The sequence below is a fragment of the Paramisgurnus dabryanus genome, chromosome 16 (genome assembly GCF_030506205.2).
Source record: "Paramisgurnus dabryanus chromosome 16, PD_genome_1.1, whole genome shotgun sequence".
In the NCBI taxonomy this organism is placed as follows: Eukaryota; Metazoa; Chordata; class Actinopteri; order Cypriniformes; family Cobitidae; genus Paramisgurnus; species Paramisgurnus dabryanus.
This window is the reverse complement of record NC_133352.1, coordinates 7,454,989-7,481,790: the sequence shown is the minus strand read 5'-3', so window position 1 is coordinate 7,481,790 and position 26,802 is coordinate 7,454,989. Positions and strand designations below refer to the sequence as shown.

At 37.0% G+C, this 26,802-nt stretch overlaps 2 protein-coding genes and 2 long non-coding RNA genes across 5 annotated transcripts; 2 read left to right on the top strand and 2 right to left on the bottom strand.

The window, feature by feature from the left end:
- Positions 1 to 1,910: 1,910 nt before the first annotated feature.
- On the top strand, positions 1,911 to 8,650 carry prpf19 (pre-mRNA processing factor 19). The gene is made up of 16 exons (XM_065268023.2): positions 1,911 to 2,106; positions 2,863 to 3,012; positions 3,264 to 3,340; positions 4,799 to 4,940; positions 5,032 to 5,105; positions 5,185 to 5,250; positions 5,339 to 5,380; positions 5,462 to 5,536; positions 5,619 to 5,694; positions 5,774 to 5,883; positions 5,969 to 6,124; positions 6,246 to 6,315; positions 6,443 to 6,616; positions 6,700 to 6,782; positions 6,867 to 6,972; positions 7,878 to 8,650. The coding sequence occupies exons 1-16, from the start codon at positions 2,088 to 2,090 to the stop codon at positions 7,973 to 7,975; spliced, it is 1,518 nt and encodes a 505-aa protein (XP_065124095.1). The 5' UTR covers positions 1,911 to 2,087; the 3' UTR covers positions 7,976 to 8,650.
- A 567-nt stretch (positions 8,651 to 9,217) lies between these two features.
- Positions 9,218 to 20,821, bottom strand: pcdh12 (protocadherin 12). Of its 2 annotated transcripts, none has more exons than XM_065268038.2 (5): positions 20,787 to 20,821; positions 17,286 to 20,306; positions 16,182 to 16,273; positions 14,883 to 15,028; positions 9,218 to 10,256 (listed from the first exon to the last, which is right to left on the bottom strand). In XM_065268038.2, exons 2-5 carry the CDS (start codon positions 20,187 to 20,189, stop codon positions 9,844 to 9,846), a joined length of 3,555 nt encoding a protein of 1,184 aa, XP_065124110.1. In that variant the 5' UTR covers positions 20,190 to 20,306; positions 20,787 to 20,821; the 3' UTR covers positions 9,218 to 9,843. The 2 variants fall into 2 exon arrangements, with proteins under 2 accessions (XP_065124110.1, XP_065124111.1); XM_065268039.2 differs by having other exon boundaries at positions 20,791 to 20,815.
- Positions 20,822 to 23,249: 2,428 nt separating this feature from the next.
- Positions 23,250 to 25,307, top strand: LOC135749438 (uncharacterized). The gene is made up of 5 exons (XR_010532380.2): positions 23,250 to 23,726; positions 24,264 to 24,357; positions 24,456 to 24,588; positions 24,671 to 24,774; positions 24,885 to 25,307. It is a non-coding gene; the product is annotated as an uncharacterized lncRNA (long non-coding RNA).
- LOC141280884 (uncharacterized) lies at positions 24,950 to 26,492 on the bottom strand. The gene is made up of 3 exons (XR_012335209.1): positions 25,970 to 26,492; positions 25,403 to 25,539; positions 24,950 to 25,079 (listed from the first exon to the last, which is right to left on the bottom strand). It is a non-coding gene; the product is annotated as an uncharacterized lncRNA (long non-coding RNA).
- Positions 26,493 to 26,802: the final 310 nt, after the last annotated feature.

Genomic DNA, 26,802 nt, shown 5'->3' with positions numbered 1-26,802 from the left:
CAAGCATTACTTTCCATGAAATGTAAGTAAGTAACGCAATTAGTTACTTTTTTTGGGAGTAACTTAATATTGTAATGCATTACTTTTAAAAGTAACTTTCCCCAACACTTTGACTGGACCTTGAACTTGAAAACGTGAACGATAGCACGCATTAATAATTTCATGTTTGTGTCTTTATTTGCTTAAATGGACAAAATGTTAAAGTAAGCACCCTAACAATTGGTTATCCCTTAAAACCTAATAAACCGTACCTGTTTAAGTCTGTCAAAATTTACTCCAAAAACATGCAGGTTAGGCAAATTGGAGATGCCAAATTGTCCTCCCCCAACATGTGTATGGATTAACTTGCCTGAATAAAACTTGTGTATGGTTTAACTGGTTTCGCCATGAATATAGCCATAGATGCTGGAATGGCGTAAAGAAATAAAGGGAGAAGAATAAGTCTCTGTCAAAAAGAAGAGAAAATGACTCTCTGCTCCTGACTGACCAACTTTGTTACTTGTTACAAAGATTAATCCATTTTTATTTTATAACAGTGAAGACTAGTGTTATTTTATATTCTTAATTTAACTCCTAGTCCTAAAAAGTCCTAGTTTTATGACTACATATGTGCTAGAAATGAATACAGTGCAGTGTAGGGATATTTCTCTAATGTGGGGTAATGTAAAGTAATCAGCAATCATAATATAAATTCATGCTTTTTTGATACCATGTTGGGGTTATTTTCTTTCTAAATAGCCTTGACTCCTCCAGTTAAAGGCAGGGTGCATGATCTCTTAAAGACAATGTTGACATTTGAAATCACCTAAACAAACACGCCCCTACCCCAATAGAATCTGGACCTTCTTTTGATAGACCCGCCCCACACATACACAACCCAGGCAACATTGTTGGTTAGTAGACACGCCCCTTACTGCTGATTGGCTACAAGTGTGTTTTGGTACTCAGCCTGACTCCCTTTTATAAAGCGTTTCTTAAAAATCGTGCACCCCGCCTTTAATGTGGGATTGTAACCTATTGGGGAAAACAATGTCTCTGAATCATTATGTGATTCATTCTTAAGATCTTAAGAACAATTAAGTGTACTACTTCTCTGTACTATTTTAAGACGGCATGAATATATACTAAAATGTGCTAAAAATTTATTTTAAAAAATGTATTTAGGTAACACAGTGAAACAAATAAATGTTAAAAGCACATTTGAGTTCATATTCATACTTACAGATAAGTGCACTAGATGTTATCATAAGAAGGACTAAACAGACAAAAATTTAATATTATGTACAAACTTAGTGCATGTAAATAAGGAACTTATGAGAGTTACACTATGAGAGTGTACTACTTTTTCACCTGGCTGTACATTGAGTACCGCTGGGGCGGTTTGGGGCCAGATTTCATTTTAATACATTTGTATATAAAACAATAAATTTTTTGGGATGAATTTGTCTTTTGTCAGGCTTACTAAATGTTATAATATCTATTTGTGCTGATCAATTACAAACAATAGGTAAAATGTTAGCAAAAACTTGAGAGAAATGGGTGGGGTCCGGGGGGCCACTGCTGCAAATACCTGAGTGGCCCCTCAGATGTAATCTCACTCCAAACTTTGGGTAAAACTTGAGAGCCTATTTCAAATACTGAAAGAACATGTAAAGTATACAAAAAATATTAAACATGTTTAAAGAATGATGCTTATACATGAGACAATACCTGTACACCACAGACGAATCTCCAGAGATACAGATTATACATGTAAAAAGGTGGAGATTACGTGGTTTGTTCCTATTTAATTGGGGTGTTGTGGACAATGGCGGGATAGGGGAAGCCAAAAAGGTACTCAAGATCCGCTGTGTTTGAGTGCAGGAGCGCCCCCTGCAGGAGACCCGTCAGTATACCGGAGGAGTTTCCTATCCCATCATGCAGTGCTGTTTGAGCGGCACGCCGGCGCTTCAACGTGTTCTCCAAAAGGACATGCAGCACTTCGATTAGACAGAGAAGCATAAACTTTGTGTGGATTTGAAACATTTGATGAATTTATTTTACTCTCGTGTTTCTTTTGAAAGCGGAAGCGCGTCTGTTTGAGTAAGATGTCTCTCGTTTGCGCCAGTAAGTGAGTTTGTTTCTATTAGCATGAGCTATTAGCACTGTCTAGCGTTAGCCATTGTTGTGTAACATTTACAGAACCTTAACGTTGAGCAAACACTTTTGTGATGGTTTTTGTAAACAAGACCTTAACTACATTGTGTTTTACAGTGGTAAACTAAAAGCAATATGACGTAAATTAGCACAAAACGTACTGCACGCGCATTTCTCTGACACGAATACACATGTTAAATACTGTGGTATACGTTAGTGTTTAGTTTAGCAAACTTCCTAGATACTTTCGTGTTTTTGAACATTAAACTTTAGTAAAAATCCCATATACTATTATGTTTTTGAACAGTAACATGGTAAATAATAAAGTGTACTACAGTTTTTACCACAATAGTTAAAACTACAAAATATTGTAGTATAAATCACCAAAGTGTAATAATTACTGTAATGTACTCCAATATACTGCAATTATACTAAAGTATACTGCAGTGCTTTTTCATATAGGAGTTAAATATAAAGTAAAATAAGATAAAGAATCATGGGCATAACATTTTTTTTATAAAAGTGTTTATTTTGTTATTGTTGAGTCTTTTTGATCTTTTCTATTTGTTATGATGATAGATTTTTATCCAAAGTGACTTGCAGTGCATTCAATCCATACATTGTACATTTGTGCTTCCTGGAAATCAAAGCCATGATCTTTGCGTTGCTAACACACTGCTCTATCAATGAACACTTTTTTTAACCCAACACCGTCTCTCTCATCAGTCTCAAATGAGGTACCGGAGCACCCCTGCGTCTCTCCTGTGTCCAATCAAGTGTTTGAGAGACGTTTGATCGAGAAGTACATCGCTGAGAATGGAGCCGATCCCATCAATGGACAGCCACTGTCTGAAGAACAGCTCATCGACATCAAAGGTAAAGCATACAGATAGTACAATGAGACTTTCACATATAAAGTCCTGTTATCTACATAAAATCATTGTACATAATGTAAAGAACATTGTGTGAAAATTTTACCTTGATCTCTTCAATGTTGACGTAGTTAGATCATGCCAAAAATTGAAATCAAACTTTGATGCTCCTCAATCTAATTTCAGTCATATATGTAATAAATGCATTCAATTGATATAATAACACCCGTTTTAAATGCAAATCTTTATTTGTAGTGTCTCACCCCATTCGACCAAAGGCTCCATCTGCCACAAGTATCCCTGCTATCCTGAAATCTCTGCAGGATGAATGGGTTAGTTAACTATCATCACTTGTTTACTTGGCTGTTTTTCTCCACAGCTCTGAGTGTTACGGTAGCGCATTGTTTCCACATACATATAATTTTTTTCACAGAGTAATGTCGTTGTTTCGAGATATTTTGTTAAAACTACATTTTTTCATAGTAACGAGATATGTAATTAAAACAATGCGTTTATCTCGATATAGCCTGATGTTTCATTAAAATGACTTCTTTTCTCGTAGTAATGAGATATTATCTCATTAAAACAATGTTTACTTCGATATAACAAGATAATTAGCCATTAAAATGACATCTTTTCTCATAATAACCAGATATTATGCAATATTTTGCTAATTAAATTCTTGTTTTTTAAGATTTTTTTTTTTGACATTGTCCTTTCAAACCATTATGTTCAATTCATATATAAAAAGTTGCAGAAGCAATTTAATAAATGTCCTGGATGTTGAATTACAGTTTGACTGATAACAAATCCAGCTTAAATATATTTCAGATGTTGCAGTTTATATTAGGGATGCATAACGATTAATCGCGATTAATCCATAGCAGAATAAAAGTTTTAGTTTACATCATATATGTGTGTGTGTGTGAACTGTGTATAATAACTTTGTATAGATATGCATGTATATATTTAAGAAATGTTACATGTGTATATAAATGTGTATATTTATGTATAATTTAAATGATATATAAATACTTAATATATAAATATATATTTTTTCTTAAAATTATACATGCAGAATTTTTTTTTCTTAATTATTTCTTTAAATAATTCTGCTATAGATTAATCGCGATTAATCGTTATGCATCCCTAATATTAACTGCAACATCTGAAATGTATTTAGGCTGGATTTGTTGTCAGTCAAACTGTAATTATATATATCTGTATACGATGAGCGATGAGCAATGTAATTATTATACACAGTTCACACATACATAATGTAAACAAAAAACGTTTATGCTACTATAGATTAATCGCGATTAATCGTTATGCATCCCTAGTTTATATCCATGTATAGCTTCCCATAACGATCAAGTTCATCCACAAAGAATAATGCCACTTTTAATGGCTACGTTTGATGCTTCAGACAATCTTGGTTGCTAAAGATGCCAACGTAGAGTCCGCAGCATCCTGTCAACGTGGCCTAATCATAATAAAATGTCTGTGTGACTTAAACCGCAAATAGAGTAAAAATAAATCTGGTTAATTTGGGAAAATACGTAATTTAAAAAAGAAAAATATAACAACACAAAACGTTTTATTGAGATAAACATAAAATCTCGTTGTTATGAAAAATGTTGTTTTTACGACATAATATCTCATTATAACGACATAAGTAAAAAAGTGTACTTGACAGCAATGCGCCACTGTAAAATCTTACTGATTGAGTTTGTTATATTGTAATATCTTTATTTGAGTTTGTAATATTGTTATATCTTTCTCTTTTCCAGGATGCTGTAATGCTCCACAGTTTTACTTTGAGACAGCAGCTGCAGACCACACGACAGGAGTTGTCTCACGCCCTATACCAGCACGATGCGGCATGCAGAGTCATCGCACGTCTTACAAAAGAGGTCACTGCGGCCAGAGAAGGTAAGAGCAGTAAATCTGTATTAAAACACAGCTCGGCATCAGACTTGTGACATCTGTATCATCACTCACGTGTTTTAAATCTCACTCGCAGCCTTGGCTACGCTCAAACCTCAGGCTGGACTTGTTGCTCCACAGGCCGCTGCTGCCTCCCAACCCGCTGCTGTGGTAAGTACCCGCCTGAGATTGTTGTTTGTGTTATGATTCCTATGTGGGATCACTTTAAACAATTGTTTTGATCACTCAGGGTGCTGGCGGTGAGGCTATGGAGATCAGTGAACAGGTTGGAATGACTCCAGAGATCATACAGAAGGTACATACAGTTGACTTGTACTTGAATACAAAACAGTTATTTGTTATATTTGGATAAAGTATTATCAAACTGATCTTCTGTCTTATAGCTTCAAGACAAGGCCACCGTCCTGACCACAGAGAGAAAGAAGGTATATACGCTTATTTTTTTGATATTTTAATTAATAATGCTAATGTGACCTGAAAGTTTTAACTTGTTTTGTGTATTTCAGAGAGGAAAGACCGTGCCAGAGGAGCTGGTCAGAGCGGAGGATCTCAGCAAGTACCGCCAAGTGGCATCTCATGCTGTACGTGTCTGCTTATGTATATAAGTTCAATGTGATGAATGCATTATTGTGATGATGAAGAAATGATTTTTCCACTGCGTAGGGTCTTCACAGTGCGAGTATCCCAGGAATCCTCTCTCTGGATCTCTGCCCATCAGATACCAACAAAGTCCTCACCGGTATATACAAACACACATATATGTGCTCACATACGCACTTCCACAGAAAGATTTCTGATGCTTGCTTTCCTCTTGTCAGGTGGAGCGGATAAGAGCGTGGTGGTGTTTGATCGTAGAGAGGAACAGATTGTTGCCACCCTCAAAGGACACACCAAGAAGGTGTCATCTGTCATCTACCACCCATCTGAGGTAAGCGCCCTATCTGTCACTGACACAAGCCATCATTTCCAGTCAGTCAGGGTTTCTCACATCTCTTTTGTGCCGCTTCTGGCAGTCGGTGGTGTTCTCTGCATCTCCAGACAGCACAATCCGCGTGTGGTCCGTTACCGGGGGCAACTGCGTGCAGGTGATAAGGGCTCACGAGGCGGGTGTTACCGGCCTCTCTCTGCACGCTACCGGAGATTACCTGCTGAGCTCATCTGAAGACCAGGTAATGCACACACATACACAAACTAACCAACCAACCAGCCTCACACGAGGTAAAGTAGTTGTTACGTATTATGTTTATGATGACTTAAGCAATGCATTTGCACCGTTTTGGTTTTTTTTAGTACTGGGCCTTCTCTGATGTTCAGACTGGACGTGTTTTGACCAAAGTCACTGATGAGACAGCTGCGTGTGGTATGTATTACTCTATGCCAGCTAGGCCACTAGTGATCCTGTATCAGCTGTTATAAGGATGGTTTACATAACTGACACATGCATAGTGAAAATTGTGAATCAATTTCCTCATCTACTGTCCTTTCAGCACTGACCTGTGCTCAGTTCCACCCTGACGGTTTGATTTTCGGCACTGGCACAGCGGATTCTCAGATTAAGATCTGGGATCTGAAGGAGAGGACCAATGTAGCAAACTTCCCTGGTCATTCTGGTCCTGTGACAGCCATCGCTTTCTCAGAGAATGGATACTATCTGGCCACTGGTGGGTGATATGAGCCTCAAACAGATTCATTGTGGGGGTTTTTGTGTCTTGTCTTATCTCTGTCGTCTTTCTTTGGTCTCTAGGTGCTCAGGACAGTTCACTGAAACTGTGGGATTTGCGGAAGCTCAAGAACTTTAAGACAATCACACTGGACAACAATTATGAGGTCTGCTGTCTTGTTGCATGTCTTGGATATGTCATTGTTTTGTATTTTGACTTGTTAATAGGCTAACATGTTTGTTTTCTGCAGGTGAAATCTCTCGTCTTTGATCAAAGTGGAACATATCTTGCTGTTGGTGGCTCAGATATCAGAGTTTATATCTGTAAACAATGGACTGAGGTCCTCAACTTTGCTGGTGAGTGTGTAATAGTTTGTCTCTGTGTTTATGTTAACATTAAATATTAGAAGTTTGTTTTAACGTGTGGTACTCCTCTGCTTGGGCAAAATTGACCACACTGAAAAAAATGATTCATTCAATTTACTCAATTTTTTAAGGTAAGTGGTTGCAATCAAATTATTTAAGCTACATTTAAACAAAACAAAAATTTGAAAGGCCAAACAAAATAAAAATGTTTGTTTAAACGTAGCTTAAATAAATTGATTGCAACCACTTACCTTAAAAAAATTGAGTAAATTGAATGAATCATTTTTTTCAGTGCAATAAGTGGTATTTGATAAAAAGTCATGGTGAACTCTTTTTTTTTTGACATATTTTTGAATACTTATTCAGCCGTAAAAACCATAATTTTTTATGATCCAGTTAATTCCAAATTAGGGATACATAACGATTAATTGTGATTAATCTATAGCAGAATAAAAGTTTTTGTTTACATCATATATGAGCATGAACTGTGTATAATAACTTTGTATAGATAAATGAACAAACATGCATGTATATATTTATGAAATGTTTACATGTGTATATACATTTGAATATTTATGTATAAATTATATTATATATAAACATATTTTTTTACTTAAAATTTTATATATATATATATATATATGTATAATATACGTAATTATTTACACACATATATGATGTAAACAAAAACTTTTATTCTGCTATAGATTATTTAAATGTTATGCATCCCTATTACAAATGCATAAAATCAAGGTTATTTGCAGAACACAACTTTGTTCCCATAACTTCATGCTTTCCATATATATGCTGCTGTAATATATGACTGTTGATGGATAAGAAAATCTAATTATAACTTTTTATATCTATTATTTACTCTCTCTTCCTCTCTCCTCTAGATCAATCTGGTTTGGTTACTGGTGTGGCTTTCGGTGAACATGCCCAATTCCTGGCTTCCACCGGCATGGACAGAAGTCTGAAATTCTACAGTCTGTAGTGGAGAAATGGGAACGATGTTAACATTAACTTGCAGTTTTAATGAAATTTCATCCCCTTAAAAGGATAGTTCACCCAAAAATGAAAATTCTGTCATTTACTCGCCCTTATTTTGTTATTTCTTTGTTCTGATAAACACAAAGGTAGATATTTTGAGAAATGTTTGCAACCAAACCGTTTGTGGACCTCATTTACTTCCATAGTAGGAAAGAAGAATACTATTGAAGTAAAAGGGGTCCAAGAACGGTTGATTACAAACATTTCTCAAAATATCTTCATTTGTGTTTATCAGGAAAAGAAAAATGTATACAGGTTTGTAACAACATGAGAGTGAGTAAATGACCGAATTTTAATTTTTGGGTGAACTGTCCCTTTAAGTTATACAACCTGTGTCAGTGATAAATTGTGTATGTACATGGATATACATTCACTGTCATATACGTAGTGATGACCAAGAATTTCTCCGTCACCTCAGAGTTTGTTGGCAGTAATTGTTGATAAACGTTTCAATGCTTTTTGAAGATGAACGTTGATTTAAGCATTTATTTCTTTGCTTTCTGTCTCTTATGCTTTGGATCTAGCCTGGTAATTTTCTTAGCATTTTTTGTATACTGTTTGTGGATGGCAAAAAAGAAAATGTGAAATAGTCTTCAATAAAGTTTAAATTTGCTTTTTATCCACCGTTTGTTTTTGTGCTTATACGTTTATTTCCAAAAGTGGAATGCACTAAAATATTTTTTCTGTAGCTTGAGCTCTATTCCAGTCTCTTAACTATAGAGGGCAGCAGAGAAATATTTTATTGAAATCCTGCCACATCACACGAGCACCAATTAAAGGTGCTCTAAGCGAATTGAAGCGTTTTAGACCATAAAACATTTTTTGTTACATACCGGAAACATCTCCTCACTATCTGCTTGCTGCCTGTCCGCTGATCAAACTGTAAAAAAACGCGATCTCTGTAGACAGCCGAGGCGTCACAAACGGCAATATCAACAAATGGCCAAACCTAGCATCACAAAACTAAACAAAGTATTCCAGCCAATAAACGACAAGAAGGATTTGGGGGTGGGGGTTGGGCGCGTTCATGAAAGCACGGAAGGGAGGGGGAGGAGTTAGCTACGCTCTGTCTGTTTGAAAACAGTTCAAACATCAACAGGAAGTGACGTCGCACATTATTCGCTTAGAGCGCCTTTAATTCTGGTTGCATAAAAATGTATTTTTGTTGTTACTTTTGTTAAAAAAATAAAGGCAAAAGTTTACAAAATCTTTTTATTTTGTATATATGGTTTACAAAAACAGTTGAACAAAAAGCTCTTGGGTATTAAGAACACTACATTTATATACAAAAACGTATAAACAATAATTTATTTCATCATAGAAACCCATACATTCAGGGCATAACTGAAATTGCTATCAGTGCTATGTGGTTACCCAACCTAGTATTGAATTTCTTGTATATACAGTACAGTTTAAATGTCAGTTAAGTATTAAAAACATATTTACATAGTTGGTTGATAGTGGTTCATAGTAAACAAAAACAGCAGTAGACGCAAGGGAAATCCTGCAGCATGTGAATCCTGCAGTTGTTTACTCCTAAAATGACTACAATGATCTGTTTCCTCAATAATAAAGGACAGATTCATCACTGTTAGAGTAACACAAACATCTTGTAGAAAAATAGCTCCTATGTAGTCTATTGCCTGAACTGGTAAAAAATTTAGTTTCTCTTATAAAGATATAAGGTCTTGTTTAGACACGACCTGTTCCAGACAGATCAAAGGAAGAAATGGCATGGCTTTTTAGAGGTCAGAGTTCATTCTTGGGCTACCTCAGAATAAAACACAGAAGAGAAATCATTTTTTCTCCTTGTTAAGGTGTGGGGTTTGTGCATTGCATCATGGGAGTTGACCCTTGGTGACGCGTGGAGGCAGCTCCGCCGTTGGCAGATGCGTCTAAGCCGAGCGACCGCCTATAAGCTGCTGAAAGTCTGTAGAGCACCTCAGCAGGTGGACACGACTGAGCGTCGGCTTTCTTTGTCAGGAGCATCTCAAAAAGAGAGCTGACCTCTGACATCAGAGCTCTGCTATCCAACACAGGGGTCTTCTCTGGGGTTTTACCAAAGGTGGAGAAGGAAGTAGAGTCATCCGGAGTGACCACAGGACAGTGGCCTTCAGGAGACGGTGGCCCATCTGGCACAAACAGGTTTTCGTGGTAGTCAGTCGTCAGAGGAAGAGATAGCCGAGCTATCCATGCTGGATCAGGAATGTCTGAGAACACATCATCTGAAAGAAGAATGAAATATGTTTGATTATTTTATGCACAGGGTGTTTAGATATAAATAGGCAAAATTATTAGACTACTTTATGGTTTGTTTTGTATGAGAAAGAACAACTTGGGCATTCAGGTGTTAAAGAAAAGCAACAAAATCTTTGGGGTTTGAAAAAACAGATAAGCCCAGAAGTTTCACAAGTATCAGCAAGAGCATTTGGATTTGTATCTTCCATATTTTTTCCTTTATTATTTTATATTAATCATTTTCATCCAAGTCTTTCACAGTTAAATGAACATTAAACATTAAAAGTATTTATCTTTACGGAATAAAACTATAAAATAACAGCCTTATGCAAAGCATTCTAAAAATCCTCATAAACTTTTTTTTTTGTTTTTATTTCCTTCAGATTTTGTTTCCCAGAATGCTTTGCATGAGGGTGTAATTTTATAGTTTTATTCTGTAAATATAAAGACTTGTTCATGTTTAATGTTCATTTAACTTTGAACAAACTGTTGCCAGTAAATTACACAAATTTAAATCTACTGTAAGTTACTGGCTTAATTTTTTTTATCTTCAAATGTCCCTTTTCTTCCAAAAGCTATAATTAATAATGGAGAAAAATAGTTAAAATGGGAAAATCTTCGAAAACAATTTAAACCATAAAACCACAGACTCACTTAAAATCAGCAAAAAGTTTTCGACCACATCTAAACAACCTCAATAACAGACCTTACACACAATAAAGTAACATGTGTTGGACATTAGTCTACAATCAGCCAATGTTTACTGCCAATCTAAATGCCACAATTTTTCAAACAAACGTAACGCATAGCCTACTGTTCAAATACACGAATAAAACTTTACGATTTGCATCTGAAATGTGATAACACGCCTTTGGTGCTAAGAAGTCTTTTACTGGGTTTTCAAACTTTTTGTGGGTGTGTTGACAACTATTTGTATTTTCGATAATCATAATAAAATATGTCTACACAAAGTCCTTAATTTATCTGCACCTCTAAATAAGCTTACTAGCACTAAAACTATAACTGGTCATCACATCAGTACAACATATTCTTAAAACATATTCTTAAAATATATATATTATTTTATATTTTATTTTGCCTTTATGCGGACCACCTGCAGTCCCCTCACGGACCACTAGTGGTCCACGGATCACAGTTTGGAAATGGCCGTTCTACTCATAGACAGTAGGTTCTACTGTATGCGCCCATCAGTTTTCCTAGCTCATGATAGAGTCTTCTCAAGTTGCCAACTGTCCCTTATTAGCCGCCGGGACGTCCGTATTTTAGCCTAATGTATACGTCCCGTTGACTGCTACGATGATCTAACTAATGAGTGATACAAACAACAGGCTAGTTCGCTTTCATGTGGTGCCTCAAGAATCGAGCGGCAGAAAACATCAAAATCCCGCGAGAGCGAGACTGCAATGGAAATGCTCTCGCGGTACTTTGATGTCATCCACCTGTCAGTTGTTGCGGCGGCGCCACAAGCAGCGACAGCATCACGACAACTTTCATCCAAAATCAATCAGTATACTTTTAAAACGGTCAAATAATACGATTTCATTTTATCTTTTTACAGTATTTAGCTGTTTGTGCATGTATAAGATCTGCATAGTTACAAAGTTCGTTCTCAATTCTGAAGAGATCGCTGACGCTGATCCAGACCTGCCTAAAACACCTCAATCTGAAATGCCACAAGGCACGCATTTCCAACTTTACTAGGAAATTCTCGCGCTTGAGATTTACAGACTGTGTGTTTTTAATAAAATGTTTGATGTTGACTCTAAAAATATGTTAACTACAGCTCACAGAATCTATGTTCGTTTTAGTTTGTCACACGTAGATTAACATGAAGAGGATAACGTTTTTACCCTTAGGAGTCACAAGTGTTTTGTTTTAGACAGATTTTAAAGGTAATGGTTTAATTACAGGACTGTGTTAAAAGTAGCCTACCTGCTGTAAATGAACAAACTATTAATAAACCTGTTGCCAAGGCGTTATAGTTATAAATTAATATTTCATTAGGAGATAGTTATCATGACAAATGGCTTAAATACACTGTATACACAAAACCATATCTGCACTTCTGCCGTAGGCCATCTTTTGTATCGTATTTCAGAGTGAGAAAGTTGGCAACCCTTAGTGATTCGTTCATGTCTATAACATACAATTTAAAGCTAGGGCTATGTATAAATAATTGTGAATGATAATAATAACAACAACAACTATCACTAATTACCAAGCAACCAACTCTTAAGTGATGTGTGAAATGCATAAGATACAGTATCACTACCATTGTTATTTACTTAAATCACACATAATATATCAAAGTGAAATATTGTCCCCTCTAGCCCATGAACAAAAGTGTTAGTCAGAGGAATTCAGCTAATACTGAGAGCAGCCCGAGGAGAGAAATAGAGACGGTGGATACACGGCCTTCAAAGGTAAAGCGCATGGACGGTGCTCAAGACAGAACAAAGTTTTATACATACATACACAATCTCAACGTTACTCTCCTTAGGGTATGCAGAACACACGCACACGCACGCACGCACGCACGCACGCACACACACACACACACACACACACAGAGAGAGAGAGACATATCACCACCATTGTGTTAACAATAGAGGACATAGCATGAATAACTGAAGGACATGAGAATGAGAGCAGGTGTGTGTGACTCAAGATGACCCTCAAAGTCAGAGAGATGAGTCAGTGCTTAGTAAAGCATTAACAACAGAGGGAATATGTACCTGCATGTTTGAAAAATAAAACCCTGGACAACAAACACGAAAACATCTCTTCTGTCTCTCTCTCTCTCTCTCTCTCTCTCTCTCTCTCTCTCTCTCTCTGTCTGTCTGTCTGTCTGTCTGTCTTCTTCAACATGAGAACTACAGTTGACATTTTCTCATGCTGAAACACATTAACCCTGTTATAAATGTCAGCAAGATTGTAGCCTTGCTGTTTGCTGCTTATATAGGCATCATCTTAAATGAAAACACCACTGTTTTTAAATATTTTACTATGTTCTTACTTCAACTTAGACAAATTAATACATACCCATCTTTTTTTAATGCGTGCACTTATTTTTTGTACAGCGTGTCGTGAATGTGTTAGCATTTAGCCTTAGCCCACTAATTTCTTAGGATCCAAACAGGAATGAATTTAGAAGCCACCAAACACTTCCATGTTTACTTCCATTTTGTCTTTAAATAGGGAAAACATGGAAGTGTTCATTCATCCCTTTTTGGATCCTAAGGAATGAATGGGGCTAGGCTAAATGCTAACACATTCACAACGCGCTGTACAAAGATTAAGTGTATGCATTGAAAAAAGATAGGTATGTATTAATTCACCTAAGATGAGGGAAGAACATAGTAAAATATAAAAAATCTGGTGTTTTCCTTTAAGACAACATCTTAACACACACAGGCCACACAATACAAACAGTACATTTTACACGAGCTTACAAGCCTTACAAGTTTGGCATAAGTTAATGTCCAGTGTAAACTCTCAAGCAGGCTTTTCTTCAGGAGTGTGCCGACTACTGTATATTACTACTGCAACATAGGAGATCAGACCTCTAGTGCAAAAAAATAGATTTGGTGTAAACAAAATGCATCACACTGCGCTAAATCCGCTCACAAGCTTCCAAGAGATTAAACGGAGAAAACAAACCGGACCTTTGATTCTGGCCAACAAAAAAGTCAGAGTGTGACACATCTGAGAACAATAGATGGAAGGAACTGCACGTAGATATTTACTCTATACATACACAACAGGAAACAAAACAGCTGAAATATACTTAAATATATTAATATACCCAGAGTAAACAAACATACTGGGGCTTTTAGAGTATCATTTTACTTTTTTTACTATAAATATAGTTATAATCTATCGAAATGATCAATAAAACAATACAGTATTGTGAGACGTTTAAAAGCTAAATAAAAATTTCATAGTCTCTATACCAGTGGTTTTCAACATGGCACCAGGTTGCCCGCACAAAGTCTGTGAGTTGCCCGCCAAAGCACGTTCTATTAATAGCCTCAATTTTAATATTTATTTATTACATTTACATTAGCTTGGCTTCTTTTATTTATGCTTACATTTAAACAATGATAAAGCATATCAACAAGTAAAATAAAATAAAATCAACAATCCAAAAAGAAAGGTTTGAGTAGACTATATCAAAAAAGTAGCCCTCCAGAGTGTGGTAGGGCTTGCTCACAAAAAGTTTGTAGCCCCTACTCCATACTATACATAGTTTTTATTTATTCCCTAAAACCATTCCAGCCTCTATGGCTATATACATGGTGAGAATTGGTTGATCTACACACAAGTTAATTCATACACAAGTTGGGGAACGTCAATTTAGCATCTAGCATCCCACACTGACACAAGGAGAACATGCAGACTCCACACAGAAAGACCTCCTTATCAGCCAACACTTTCTTACAGTGCTACCCACTGATCCACCACCTTTATTTTATATACAATCTAATATATTTTTCAATACATTTAACTTTGACTTAGTTTTGAAGTGACACATAACAGCTGTCTGCAGTCATTAAAAGTCCTCACTGTGTTAAAAGCAATATCATCCTTACCAGAATTCAGCAGATTATTGAGGCCTTCTTCATATAATGTGTCCACAGGTGAATCCCTACCGGTTTCCCAGTCTATATCACCCATCTCACTTTCACCATGACCACTGTCCTTAGTGCTCAACCAGTCAGCGTCCTGAGGTACTAACCTGAAAACAATGAGAAGAGTTTGATGAGCGCAAATAAAATCTTAATTAATCACAAAGTTAAGTAAACTGTGAGTATTGTCAAGAAAGTACCCAGAGCTTACAAAAAGTAACCATAAACATTATGGGAGATTTTTTGTGATGGAGTGGTAAACATTAAAACTGCAATATTACCATATAGTCAAGATAACTACAACTATTCAATAGACTAAATGTTATGAGGAATTGCGGCAATGTTTGGTTTAAGTGAGTCGCATGCACCTGACATAATTACAATAATAGAAACAGATGTAGATTATAGTGTTAACACTTTACAATAAGGTTCATTAGTTAACATGAACAAACCATGAGCAATACATTTGTTACAGTATTTATCAATCTTCTTTAATGTTAGTTAATAGAAATAAAGCTTTTAATTGTTTGTTAACGTTAACAAGATTTAAATAAAGTATTAGTAATTGTTGATATTAACATTAAAAAAGATTAATGCTGTATAAGTGCAGTTCATTATTAGTTCATGTTAACTAATGTAGTTAACTTATGTTAACTAATGAACCTTATTGTAAAGTGTTATGTTCACAGAATGGACGCGTAATATAAAACATATAATTTAATATTTAATCATAACTTTCACGATTCTGCTATTTTTACGTAAAGCTGCTCTGAAAAGAGTGCTATATAAATACTTTTTTGATATAAACACAACCCCTTTGTTACTTTTTTCATTCCCTGACTCCATTCTCTGTTAGATGAGTAAGATAGAAAGCTTATCTGCTTTCACTGATGGCCACTTCCTCTTTTACCAGAAACTTACCTGATAACATCTTAGGCCAATTTTGAACAGGCAAAATATTTGTGATGTCACAGTTGTTGTCATATACACTTTATCAGGGGTAGGCAATGCCGGTCCTGGAGTGCCGATGTGCTGCAGATAGCTCAAACTCTGATAAAACCTCACCTACCTATAGTTTTTAGGTGACTCTTTAGACCTCGATTAACTTATTCAGGTGTGCTTAGTAGAGCTAAACTCTGCAGGACATCGGCACTCCAGGACCGACGTTGCCTACCCCTGCACTATTGGAACCAGATTGCATTTATTGCCTGCTTTCTCAAGAGCTCATATTGATGAAGTCAAAAAGAAAGAAATGAGCTTTACCGTCCAGTTCGGTGAGAATACTTGTTGCCACGAAAATTTGGTCGAGGTTGAAGCTGACCCTGATGCAATAGTGACAGGAGCTGTGACACTTGCTGTAGAAATAAAATGGTATAAAATCATCATTATCACCATCATCATACACTTCTTCTATTAATCATTTGGAACTGCTAAAACTGTTGTCATAATTAATGTCTCTTTGTTAAGAAAGCATGTATAGAATGAAACTGGCAGCTACCCAAAAGAAACATAAGAGGAATGAGAAAATGGGCTGAGGAGATTGTTGGGTTAAAGCTGTTAAGTGGGAGACGGGAAGCTGTTTTTACGCAGGGCCTATTCTTCTACAGGCTGTTTCCTTCCAGGATGCACATAAGAAACCCAGCCTTGGCTGCGAGGACGCTTTCCTCTGCATCAAACCATACATCTTTCTTCAAGCTAATTTGCCAACTAGGCCAAGTAAGTAAGGGAGGGTGGAGAGTGTGGGTGGGTAAGAGAAGAGGAAAAGAGAAGGGGGGTCAGGATCCAGACTCTTCCTGGCTGGCTGTGTTATTCACGTGAGAGCTCGAACCCATGCCAGGACCTTTTGTTCTGCTGAACACGTTGATAGAGGTAAGCATCAGGGTGGACCCAGGTCCAGAGGATGCACACTTTGACTAGCACAGCACTTTTGGTCTTTTAAAATGGAAGCTGGTGAAAGCTGTTCACGTTGAATCAGATGAGCAAAAATGATTTATTAAGGACTGCCGCCAGCCCATACATGTCAGATCTTACTTTGCTGAAGTAAATAATGGAGGTGAATCTGTTTTTCACCTTCATTATTCAGTATGACTATGTCATGAGATATCATTGAGGATTGGTAGCGTTTCCTCCTGAGGCGTATTAAAGGTTTATGTTACCGTTGGTGTATTCCTGAATCATTATCTGTCAGTCTGTACCCTTAGGCCACTAAAGATATGGGCTTATACCACAATACAACTGCTGAGTGGGAAAACAAGCAAGCTATCAGCTACTCAAGCATAAATGAACTATAAGTGCTTTAAAATAGCTTAGTCCAATGTATTGTTAGACCTAAAATGTTAAAAAAGATAAAAAGACAAGGTTTCTTACCTGCACCTCAGGTGAGGCAGAAGACAATTCAATAGAACCGTTCTCTGCAAAAGCTGCCATTGAGAGTCGAACGAGGTTCCTCAGGATCTGCCTGTGGTCTGACTCCTCCATCCTTCCTTTTCTTTCAGTGGTCTTTGGTTTCCGTAATGTGGCCTGATCACTGGACACTGAAGTTGCAGTTCTTGAGGAATCCACGGTTGGGCTGTTGACTTGTTCATTTCGGTGGCGTTTGAGTGTGCCGGTTTGAGAGTTTGAGAAAGATGAGGAGGAGGAATTTCTTGTTTTGTGCAAGGTTCGATATGATGTCTCTGGGTTACAAGGAAGTGTCCCGTTCCATTCTATGTTACCGGGCTTTCTGAGGATCTTGCTCGGAGTGAGCGGTAAACTCCCATCAGTTTCTGAATGACATTGATTTTGAGCCATGCGGGCGAGGGTTGGCGTAAGATTAAACTGGCCCTGTGGATATGTTTCCATTAAAGGCGCTGTAGAGGACATTGCTTCAGCTTCATCTGCAGGTGGAGTTTCTTTACGTCCTCTCAGCACTGGTACCAACTGGATGTCGGTCTTGCGAATGTGCTTCTGAGGACGTCGTGGGTGACGGGTGTAGGTCGATTCAGCTTGTCTACAGTTATAAGCGTGGTTGTCTCGTTTGTGAGGGTGACAAAATGTTTTGGCTAAAAAAACTGTTATGAGTAAAAACAGGCAGATCGATCCCAGGCAGATGGCTAAAAGCATTGTTAAACTGAACTGGGCTTGGTTATCATGAGACAAGTTCTTAAGGTGGTCACGAAAGTTTATAAAAGTTATTTCTAAAGTAGTTTTTGTGGTTAGCACAGGTGTTCCCATATCAGATACCACGATGTCCAGTTTAAAAGTCTTACCAATCAGTTCTGTGGCATTAGTTGTGTTAACAAACAGCTGTCCATTAGTTTTATCCAGAATGAATGTGTTAGATGGGTTTCCATCTGTTATCCTAAAATGAAGTCTTCCATTAATTCCAGAATCGGGATCACTGGCCCGGATGGTGGTGGCCAGAAAACCATCGAGTTTGTTATGGAAAGAATGATTTCTCAGTTTGTCAAAGTTATCCTCAACAGCTTCCTCTCCAAGTTCAGTCACAATTTCCCCATTGTCAACTTTCACTGGGACACTTAGCACTGCGACTCCGTTCTTAGGTAGTGGCTCATGGATTATGGGATAATTGTCATTAACGTCCTGTATCTCAACCAGCACTGTTGCACTGCTGGTCATTGGTGGGTATCCTCGATCTACAGCCTCAACAATAAATGAGTAAGAGCGGGATTCCTCAAAGTCTAATGACTGTTGAGCAGTAACAGCCCCACTTGATGGGTGCACAGAGAAAAGTGCTGATGGTGTCCCCAATTCATTTGACTCCCTTATAGAGAATGACATCTTTCCACTGAGATCCAAGTCAACATCGTGGGCCTCCACACTTAAGAAATGAAAACCTGGAATATTGTTCTCTTTGACTTTACTACGGTATTGACTTTTGGTGAAAATGGGTGCGTTATCATTTTCATCCAAAACATGGACAGTCAGGTGCTTAATGCAGGAGAGAGAGGGATCCCCGCTATCTTGAGCCTGAAGTGTAAGGTTGTACTCCATCTGTTTCTCTCGATCCAGAGTGTGATTGGTTACAATCATGTAATTGTCCCCATGGATTTGCTTGAGTCGGAAGGCGCTCGGTCCATTCAGAATGCGTAACTGTACAAGCCCATTGGGCCCTGAATCAGCATCAGATACCATCACAAGAGCAAGAAAAGTTTCATTTGGTGCTCCTTCCAAAACAGTTGCGATAGGCGAATCCGGGGGAGTCCATGTTATGTGGATCCGTGGAGCATTATCGTTGACGTCTTGCAATTTAACCTGCAGTTTGTGATGAGATGGATTAGCATTGGGCCCAAGGTCTCGAGCTTGGATGTCTACCTCATATATGTTCTTTTCTTCAAAATCTAAAGGACCTTGTAAAGTCAAAGCACCCGTTTTGGGATGGATGCTGAAAAGTTTTTGCACATCCGATGGGACATGTTTACTAATGAAGTACTCAACCTCCCCATTCGCACCTTGATCAGGGTCTGTGGCACGGAGATGAATGACAATCGTTCCAAGGACTGAGTCCTCTGCCAGCTCGATCACTGGCGGAGCATCTTCGAAAACCGGACTGTTATCATTGGAGTCCAGAATTGTTACTCTGATTTTTGTGCTACCTGACTTGGGCGGGTTTCCTTTGTCCCAGGCTGTTAAAATCAATTCTAAAGATGGCTGCATCTCTCTGTCTAATTCCTTGATAATGATTAATTCAGCTTGCTTGCTCCCACCAGCGGTGTGGACATCCAAAGCAAAATGCTGGTTGGAGGAGAGGGAGTAGGTCTGTAGGCCATTAGGTCCAGCATCTGGATCTACGGCACGATCCAGAGGGATACGCATTTTTAGTGCAGCTGTCTCAGAGATCTCCACCTCCTGCACTCGACTGGGAAAAACTGGGCTGTGATCGTTTAGGTCCATAATCTCCACATGAACCGAAAGGAGGTGCATGACACCACTTCTTTTGTATAGAACACTAAAATTCAGTTCAGAAAGTTCTTCACGGTCCAGTCTACCTAGTGTTGACACAGTACCATCCCTTGCAGAAACTGTGAGTGGTAAGTTAGGTCCACGGTGTACAAGCTGGAAGTTTTCCAATGACCCCTTGTCACCACGCTGACGCAGGTCATCCAGGAGGCGACCCACCCTTGTCCCTGAGGGCTGCTCTTCCCAAACACTATACTGAATAATGTGGGGAGTAGAATCTATAGGGTGGGCGTTACAGGGTGGGCACTCGAAAAGAGTTGCCAGAAGGAGTAAAACCTGAAGCATGACTGTGTGTGAGGTTTCCTGTTTCATTTTACATACAATCACTTGTGCTTAGGCGCTAAATAAGCATTTGAATACTCATATGAAATCCAAATTTTATCACATATATTCAAAAGCTTTACATCATCTATGTCTGTCTTCTTTTGACTATAAAAAAGAAACAAATGAAATTGTTATTTTCTTCTTAAAAATACAATCAAGGATCACTACCACAACGACCAGATGATCTACAAATGACTGTTTGTTAAACAAGCACTAGGTTTATAAACTATCCCTGATCCCTGCTATTACAAGAAGACATCCATCATTACAACAGTAAAACAATTTCTACCAAATATCACATCTAATATCAATTATTATTATTATTATTAGCACAAAAATTACTTTTATAGGCAAAAATTTTTTTATTCAACTTTATTCAGCTAAAAAAAATGTTTCCACATAATTAGTTTAGGTCTGTACACACAAAAAAGTTAAGCAAATAGTATTTTGTTAAACCAACTCAATCAATTTAACCTCACATGTCATGCTAACTATCAATAAAGGATTTTTTTATAAAGCCTTGTGATCTTGTAACTATCCAGCTTTCGTTCAGTCAGATGAGCGTTATTGTAAAGCAGTACTCACTCACACACAGCTGCTGTTTCTCGGTCAGGATACAGTGTGGAACTGTGAATGTTTGGTGGGATGGGATGGTACATGTAAAGGGAAATAACCCAACAGCCAATCACAAGTTACGAGGGAGTGTAGACTGCTGCTTAACTCCACCCATCTGTAAGAAGGAATTGATTCAGATGAGACTGAAAACATTGGTGTGCTTTTAACGAAACATGATCCCACTTCTTTCATTCACTGCCTCGAGTCTTTCACACATCTGCTTTTCTAAATAAACACAGTAAGAGTTGTGGTCTGTAGCGTCTGTCATCGGTGATTGAATCCAACCTAACGTCAGGCCATTAAGAGCTGTGAAAACAAAAATAAGGCCTGAATCTGAACCCTTAAGGTGGTGATAAAAACTCCAGAAGCCGTTGGTGTTATCATACAGCCTGATAGTCAACATGTGTAGTGATTGCTTTAAAATCCAGACCTTATAACAATTGAATGCTTTTTGCACATTGTTAAGCATCTAATGTTTAGTTTGCTTAAACAAATAAAATGTATATAATATAAAAATAATAAGCTAAGGTTAATCTTCATGTCTGGCAAACCAGATACAAATAAACTGTGAAATTTCTATCAATTGTACAGCTTTATATAGCCTAATGAATTATATAATGACAAAATAAAAGGCTTATGTAACAATGCATTTTGAATATTGGTCACACTAGCAGCATACTCCATAAATAAAGTGTATGTAAATAATTTCAAACGACTCCCGCTGGTTTTGTTTGTACAGGCGAGAGAGGATAAATCTGTTATTGAAGGCTTATGGCCAATGAGAAAAGGATTGTAAGAGTACGGACCTCCACTTCCCTTCTACATGGGGGTCTCCTAACACAAACTATCCCATTACCTGCCAGCCAATAAAAGCTTTTCCCAGGGTGATAACAGAGAAAGGCGATGATCTGATATGCTGCTGTTCAAAGACAGACGATGAGGATATTGTATATTTATGTGTGTGATCTGATGTTCAGACATTGAGCTGTAGGGAGTTTTTCCCTCTATCTGAGAGATTGTGTGCATGTCAATGGTCAGAGGTCACTCGTGAGATCGGTGTCTATCTCTAAAACAAACAGGGCTTGGCTTTCACCCTTAATCCTCTCGCCTTTTTCTTAATAACTTTATTTGGACAAAGTGTTTAGACCCAAGATCTCGTTTTCTTTCTGGCAGCGTCTGTCTTCATTTCTCCCCCCATTTCCTGCTGTTTCCTTTACTTTCTCTCATTCGCTCTCATTTTGCAAATAAAAAAAGAATTTTGCTTACACTTATAAGACTTTCAAATCAAATGCCTATTTTTGTGAAAATTTAATGTAAATTTGAGGACTATAAAGGTTGCTTGCATTGCATCGCATTACAAATGCACTGTAAAAAAACGCCTTACATTTTTTTGTTCAATCATCTATTATTTATCTTGACTAGAGATGAGTTGATTGAACAAAAACAGTGTGCATTTATTTAAAAAAAATATGGGACTGGTTAACCCATGGTAAATATTGGACAGAACCAAGTTCTGGGTTCTAAATAAACCCATGCTGCACTGTAAAAAATGTGCATTTTTGTCAAATCAACATATATTTTGATGTTACTTTAATTTAGTTAAACAATTTCAGCTTGTTTTTATAAGTTATGTCAACTTATCACAAGGCAAAACTTAAAATAGTAGGTTGAATTGACTTGCAAAACCAAAGTTGTTGTTTTACAGTGTGCGTTGTTTCAACTCATGGTTGATAAACAAAAACCCAGCATAGGTTAATTGTGAACATTTTCTTAATAATGAAAATAGAAAAATAATGATATCTAATGTAAACTAGAGGCAACACACCCAGCCGTTTGGTTAAATTAACCCAGATTTTTTATTTATTTAAAATAACTCAGCATTTTGAGTTGAAATAACCCAGCATTGGCTAAATGCCGTAGTATAGGCCATATTACGTGTCTGGGATATTTTTCACCCATAATGGGTAAATATTGGACAGAACATACTGGGTTAAAACTGACTCAATGCTGGATTGTTTTAACCCAACCATAACCCAGCCATTTTTAGAGTTTACACGTAAAAAAAATGCCTATACTAAGGCATTTAGTCAATGCTGTGTTATTTCAACTTAAAATGCTGAATTATTTTAACCTCCTAAGACCAGGTTTTGGTTTGTCTTTTTTTTCAGATTTCTACCAGCTATTTGGGGATTAGGAAGAACCAAGAAATATAATAACCAAATTGTTTTCTAAGAACATGAAGAAGTGAAATTAATGTCCACATATCTTAGATCACATATCTTTTAATAAAAAATTCTGGATTAATTAAACCAAATGGCTGGGTTTGTTTAAAGAGCACCTATTATGGGATACACGTTTTTAAACATCCTTTTGTGTGTAAGTGTGCATTAGTACATGCTAACGATATTCAAAAAGTAGCCTACATACCTCAAAGAAAACGATGACGCGAGTTATCGTCTCTAACGTTCGAGGACTACAAAAAACACTCGGATTGTAGGCAACAGTTTACTTCCTGGGATTAGTGACGTAGATAAGACCAACATTATCATAGTTCAGCCCTCTCTGCTTTGCTTGGGTACGCCCTCAAAGACGGGGGTGGGGAGCGCCGAGTCAGAAGAGAGCTAAAATGGCGGAGGTTGTGAGTCCCTGCTTTGACTCTGTTTGCAAACTCTTGTTTCATTGTTTAAGCGATTAAATCTCTCGAGTAGACGCTGTCTCTTTAGATGCGAGGGAAAAATAGCACTTTATGGACTTCCACAGAGGACATCATGTTTAATACGGTTCCGGAAAAATCCAGTCAGAAGTTGTTCACGGAGTTTTCACAATAACTGCTTCTCATGAACCGAAGCTGGATTTGCGCGACGTCTCCTCTTGAAAGTTGGATTACTGTGCACTTCTGGATCACAGGCTGTAAGTATTCACGTTTATTATTTGCCTTTTACTGTACGTTACGTAACCGGTAACCGGAGATTAACATAATGTGCGTGTAGAGCTAAGCTTGCAAGCTAATTGTTTTGTGTTGTAATACTGTATTTCATAAACAACGTACCATATTTACACACGTGTATGTTGAATTATGCAGGCTTTCGTTTTTTTTTTATCGATGTTGGTTTAGACATGTTTACAAACTTGCTAAGTTGCTAAGCTAAATACAAATGCCAGCTAAACTGTTACCAGTAAAATTTGTTCTCATGATCAAACTCAAGAAACTCTAAGTACAGATGATTTGTTTAAAGTTATATGTATTTTACTGTTGTATTTACTTGAAGCTTTCTTAGATTTTGAAACGAAGTAAACACGTAATGTGTGTTGCTAATGTTGGGCCATGTAATATGTAATACATTTACGTTTTAATGAATAGTCTTACGATTTATAGTCGTTGTACTCTATTGTTATAATATGTCTTTTTGACTGAATACATGTTTGTTTTATTTGTCTATATCTTAGATTCGCAGCTGGACACATCCTTCTACACTGTATGCAAACATGCAACATCATTACACACAGTACAAGGAGTCAGACTGGCATATGAGGAGCAAAGGTGTGTAACACATATTATGTATTTACCTAGTGAAACCACTACCAGTCTTAAATGTATAACTGATGATGACAAAGTTTTTTTTCTCTGCATAATAATAGGAACCCAGGCAGTAGCATCGTTTCACAATGTTTCCATCACCATCATCAGTGGATGCCTTTGCCGTCCGTAGCCTGAGATTTCAGATTTGCAGCAAAAAAAATTGATTTTCTCATTTATTGGAATGCTGTGCAGGTATTTAAGTATTTTAGTAACTTTGTTAAATAAAGTAGTATTTACTTTTACAATAAATTAATTGCTTGTTTATATTTTACAGGTATTTGTACCTTGCAGCCATCCATTACAATGTCACCAAGCCGTAACAAAAGCAGGAGAGGGAAAGTACAAGGCTATGTTCCCAAAACACACAAGTGACATACCGTAAGCAGTAATGTTTTATTTCAAATACATTCATAATTAAAAACTTAATGTATGAAGCAGGGAAATAAATGATCAAAACAAAAGATTTATTGACTGCAATATTTCTACAGTTATGTGGAGGATGTGATCAGGCTTGTGTTTGATGAGGTATTTGAAGATAAGCTGAAGGAAGCCCCGATTCCAATGGACCTGGCATCACAGTTTGAGAGACCTTCAAAGGAGGACGTGATTGCATGCCATCTTCAGTGCAGGGGTCGTCGAAAGCCAAAATTGTGACCGATCTGATCAGGAAGCTCCAAGCGTATCTGGAGAACAACACACGACAGGATGATAACCTTATAGTGTCGTCTTAAATAGCACCAGCTGACAAAGCTTTGATATGCCATTTATCTGAATAGATAGCTGTAAGAAATGAATTGAACAATTTTTGAAACAAGAGCACAATATGGTTACTAAAGTATGTTTATTTGTATATTGTTTAACATTTAAATATATATTTGTAATAAATAAATAAAACTTTTGACTGACTATTATATTTTCTTTAAAGTTACATCTTTTGTTCTTTTGGGTACTTTGTTACTATAATGATACTTTAGTGTTATTGGTTTAAAAATGTAATAAAACTTACTCTAGTCCTGCACCTCAAAGGCTTATAGTCGGTACAATAAATGTTCTGTGTGTAGGGATTTAGACAATTTGTGCAAAACCTGGATGATGAATCACGCAGGTAAGAGGCCCTGGAACATGTTGCATTCTCCTTAAAACCTAATAAGTAAAAACATAGCACTTATAAGTAAGCAGTCTTTCATAAAAAAGTTTACCATAGTAAAATAATGTAGAACATTCATTTCAATTAATACTTTCTATGTGCTACATTTGGTGTTTCCATATAGTTTGCACAGTAATATAGTATGTAACAGTCTTTTATAATAAAGTTTACTATAGTAAAATAATGTTAACAAATGAAATAGTTTTATAATCATTTCAACAAATACTTTCTATGTGCTACATTTGGTGTTTCCATATAGTTTGCACAGTAATATAGTATGTAAGCAGGCTTTTATAATAAAGTTTACTATAGTAAAATAATGTTAATAAGTGAAATAGTTTTATAATCATTTCAAAAAATACTTTCTATGTGCTACATTTGGTGTTTCCATATAGTTTGCAAAGTAATGTAGTACGTTATAATTACCTTTTGGATGTCTTTGCAACACATTTTCGTCTTCGTTTAGCATTCTGGCAGAGCTAAGGACACCTAAAAAAGTTAAATCCAATCGCGTTCATTGACGGAGATCGTTTATATCGTAACGGCCGTCTGAACTCTCTGGATCGAGCTTGAAGTGGTAAGGCAGTACAGACACCATCGTTTATAGAGAAATATAGCGCTTGTTTACGTTGCCTCTGAGGCTGTGACTCTCAGTCAGAACCGGAAAACCCACGCGTAGTCAGGGGCGTAACCTTTCAAACACACGCCGAACCCAGTTGACCAATAACAGTTGAGTAGTCATCTGACCAATCCGAATACACTAGACATTTTGGGAGGCGGAGACAGGAACTAAATCCGAGCGTTTTCCAGACATGCAGAAATCGGTGAGGTATGTAAGCAATTTATAAGACTCACAGTGCATTAGTTCAAGTTTTAATAACATGTATGTACTATGGGATATTACAATAACGTGCTAACGTGCTAATTTATTAGCATAATTGGTGCTCTTTAAGAAAAACCCACTTACAATGTACCTGATGTTCGTGCATGCGTCTACAGGAAAATAGTATGCAGCCCAAGAGATGCATTACATTTAGTCGCAATGCAAATGCGTCAAAGGTCTGCGTAAAGATATGAGTCAAAGAAACTATACTTGGAAAGGCTGTACGTTCCCCTTTTTTTAAAGTATAGTTTTCATTTTTTTGTTTTTTGTGTATTACTATTAGCAAAACCATGGTTTTACTACATTACTAAGTAATCATGATTTAACTACACTCTAAAAATGCTGGGTTATTTTCAACCTGTCATTGTGTCAAAAA

Bases quoted from the DNA above. Each gene is read 5' to 3' on its own strand.
- prpf19 (XM_065268023.2), top strand. The intron at 3,013-3,263 runs GTAAAGCATACA...CTTTATTTGTAG, and splicing joins ACAGCTCATCGACATCAAAG to TGTCTCACCCCATTCGACCA. The intron at 5,884-5,968 runs GTAAGCGCCCTA...CGCTTCTGGCAG, and splicing joins TCATCTACCACCCATCTGAG to TCGGTGGTGTTCTCTGCATC.
- pcdh12 (XM_065268038.2), bottom strand. From the start codon at position 20,189: ATGAAACAGGAAACCTCACACACAGTCATGCTTCAGGTTTTACTCCTT. The intron at 16,274-17,285 runs GTAAGAAACCTT...TTATTTCTACAG, and splicing joins CTGCCTCACCTGAGGTGCAG to CAAGTGTCACAGCTCCTGTC. The intron at 10,257-14,882 runs GTAAGGATGATA...TTCTTCTTTCAG, and splicing joins CAATAATCTGCTGAATTCTG to ATGATGTGTTCTCAGACATT.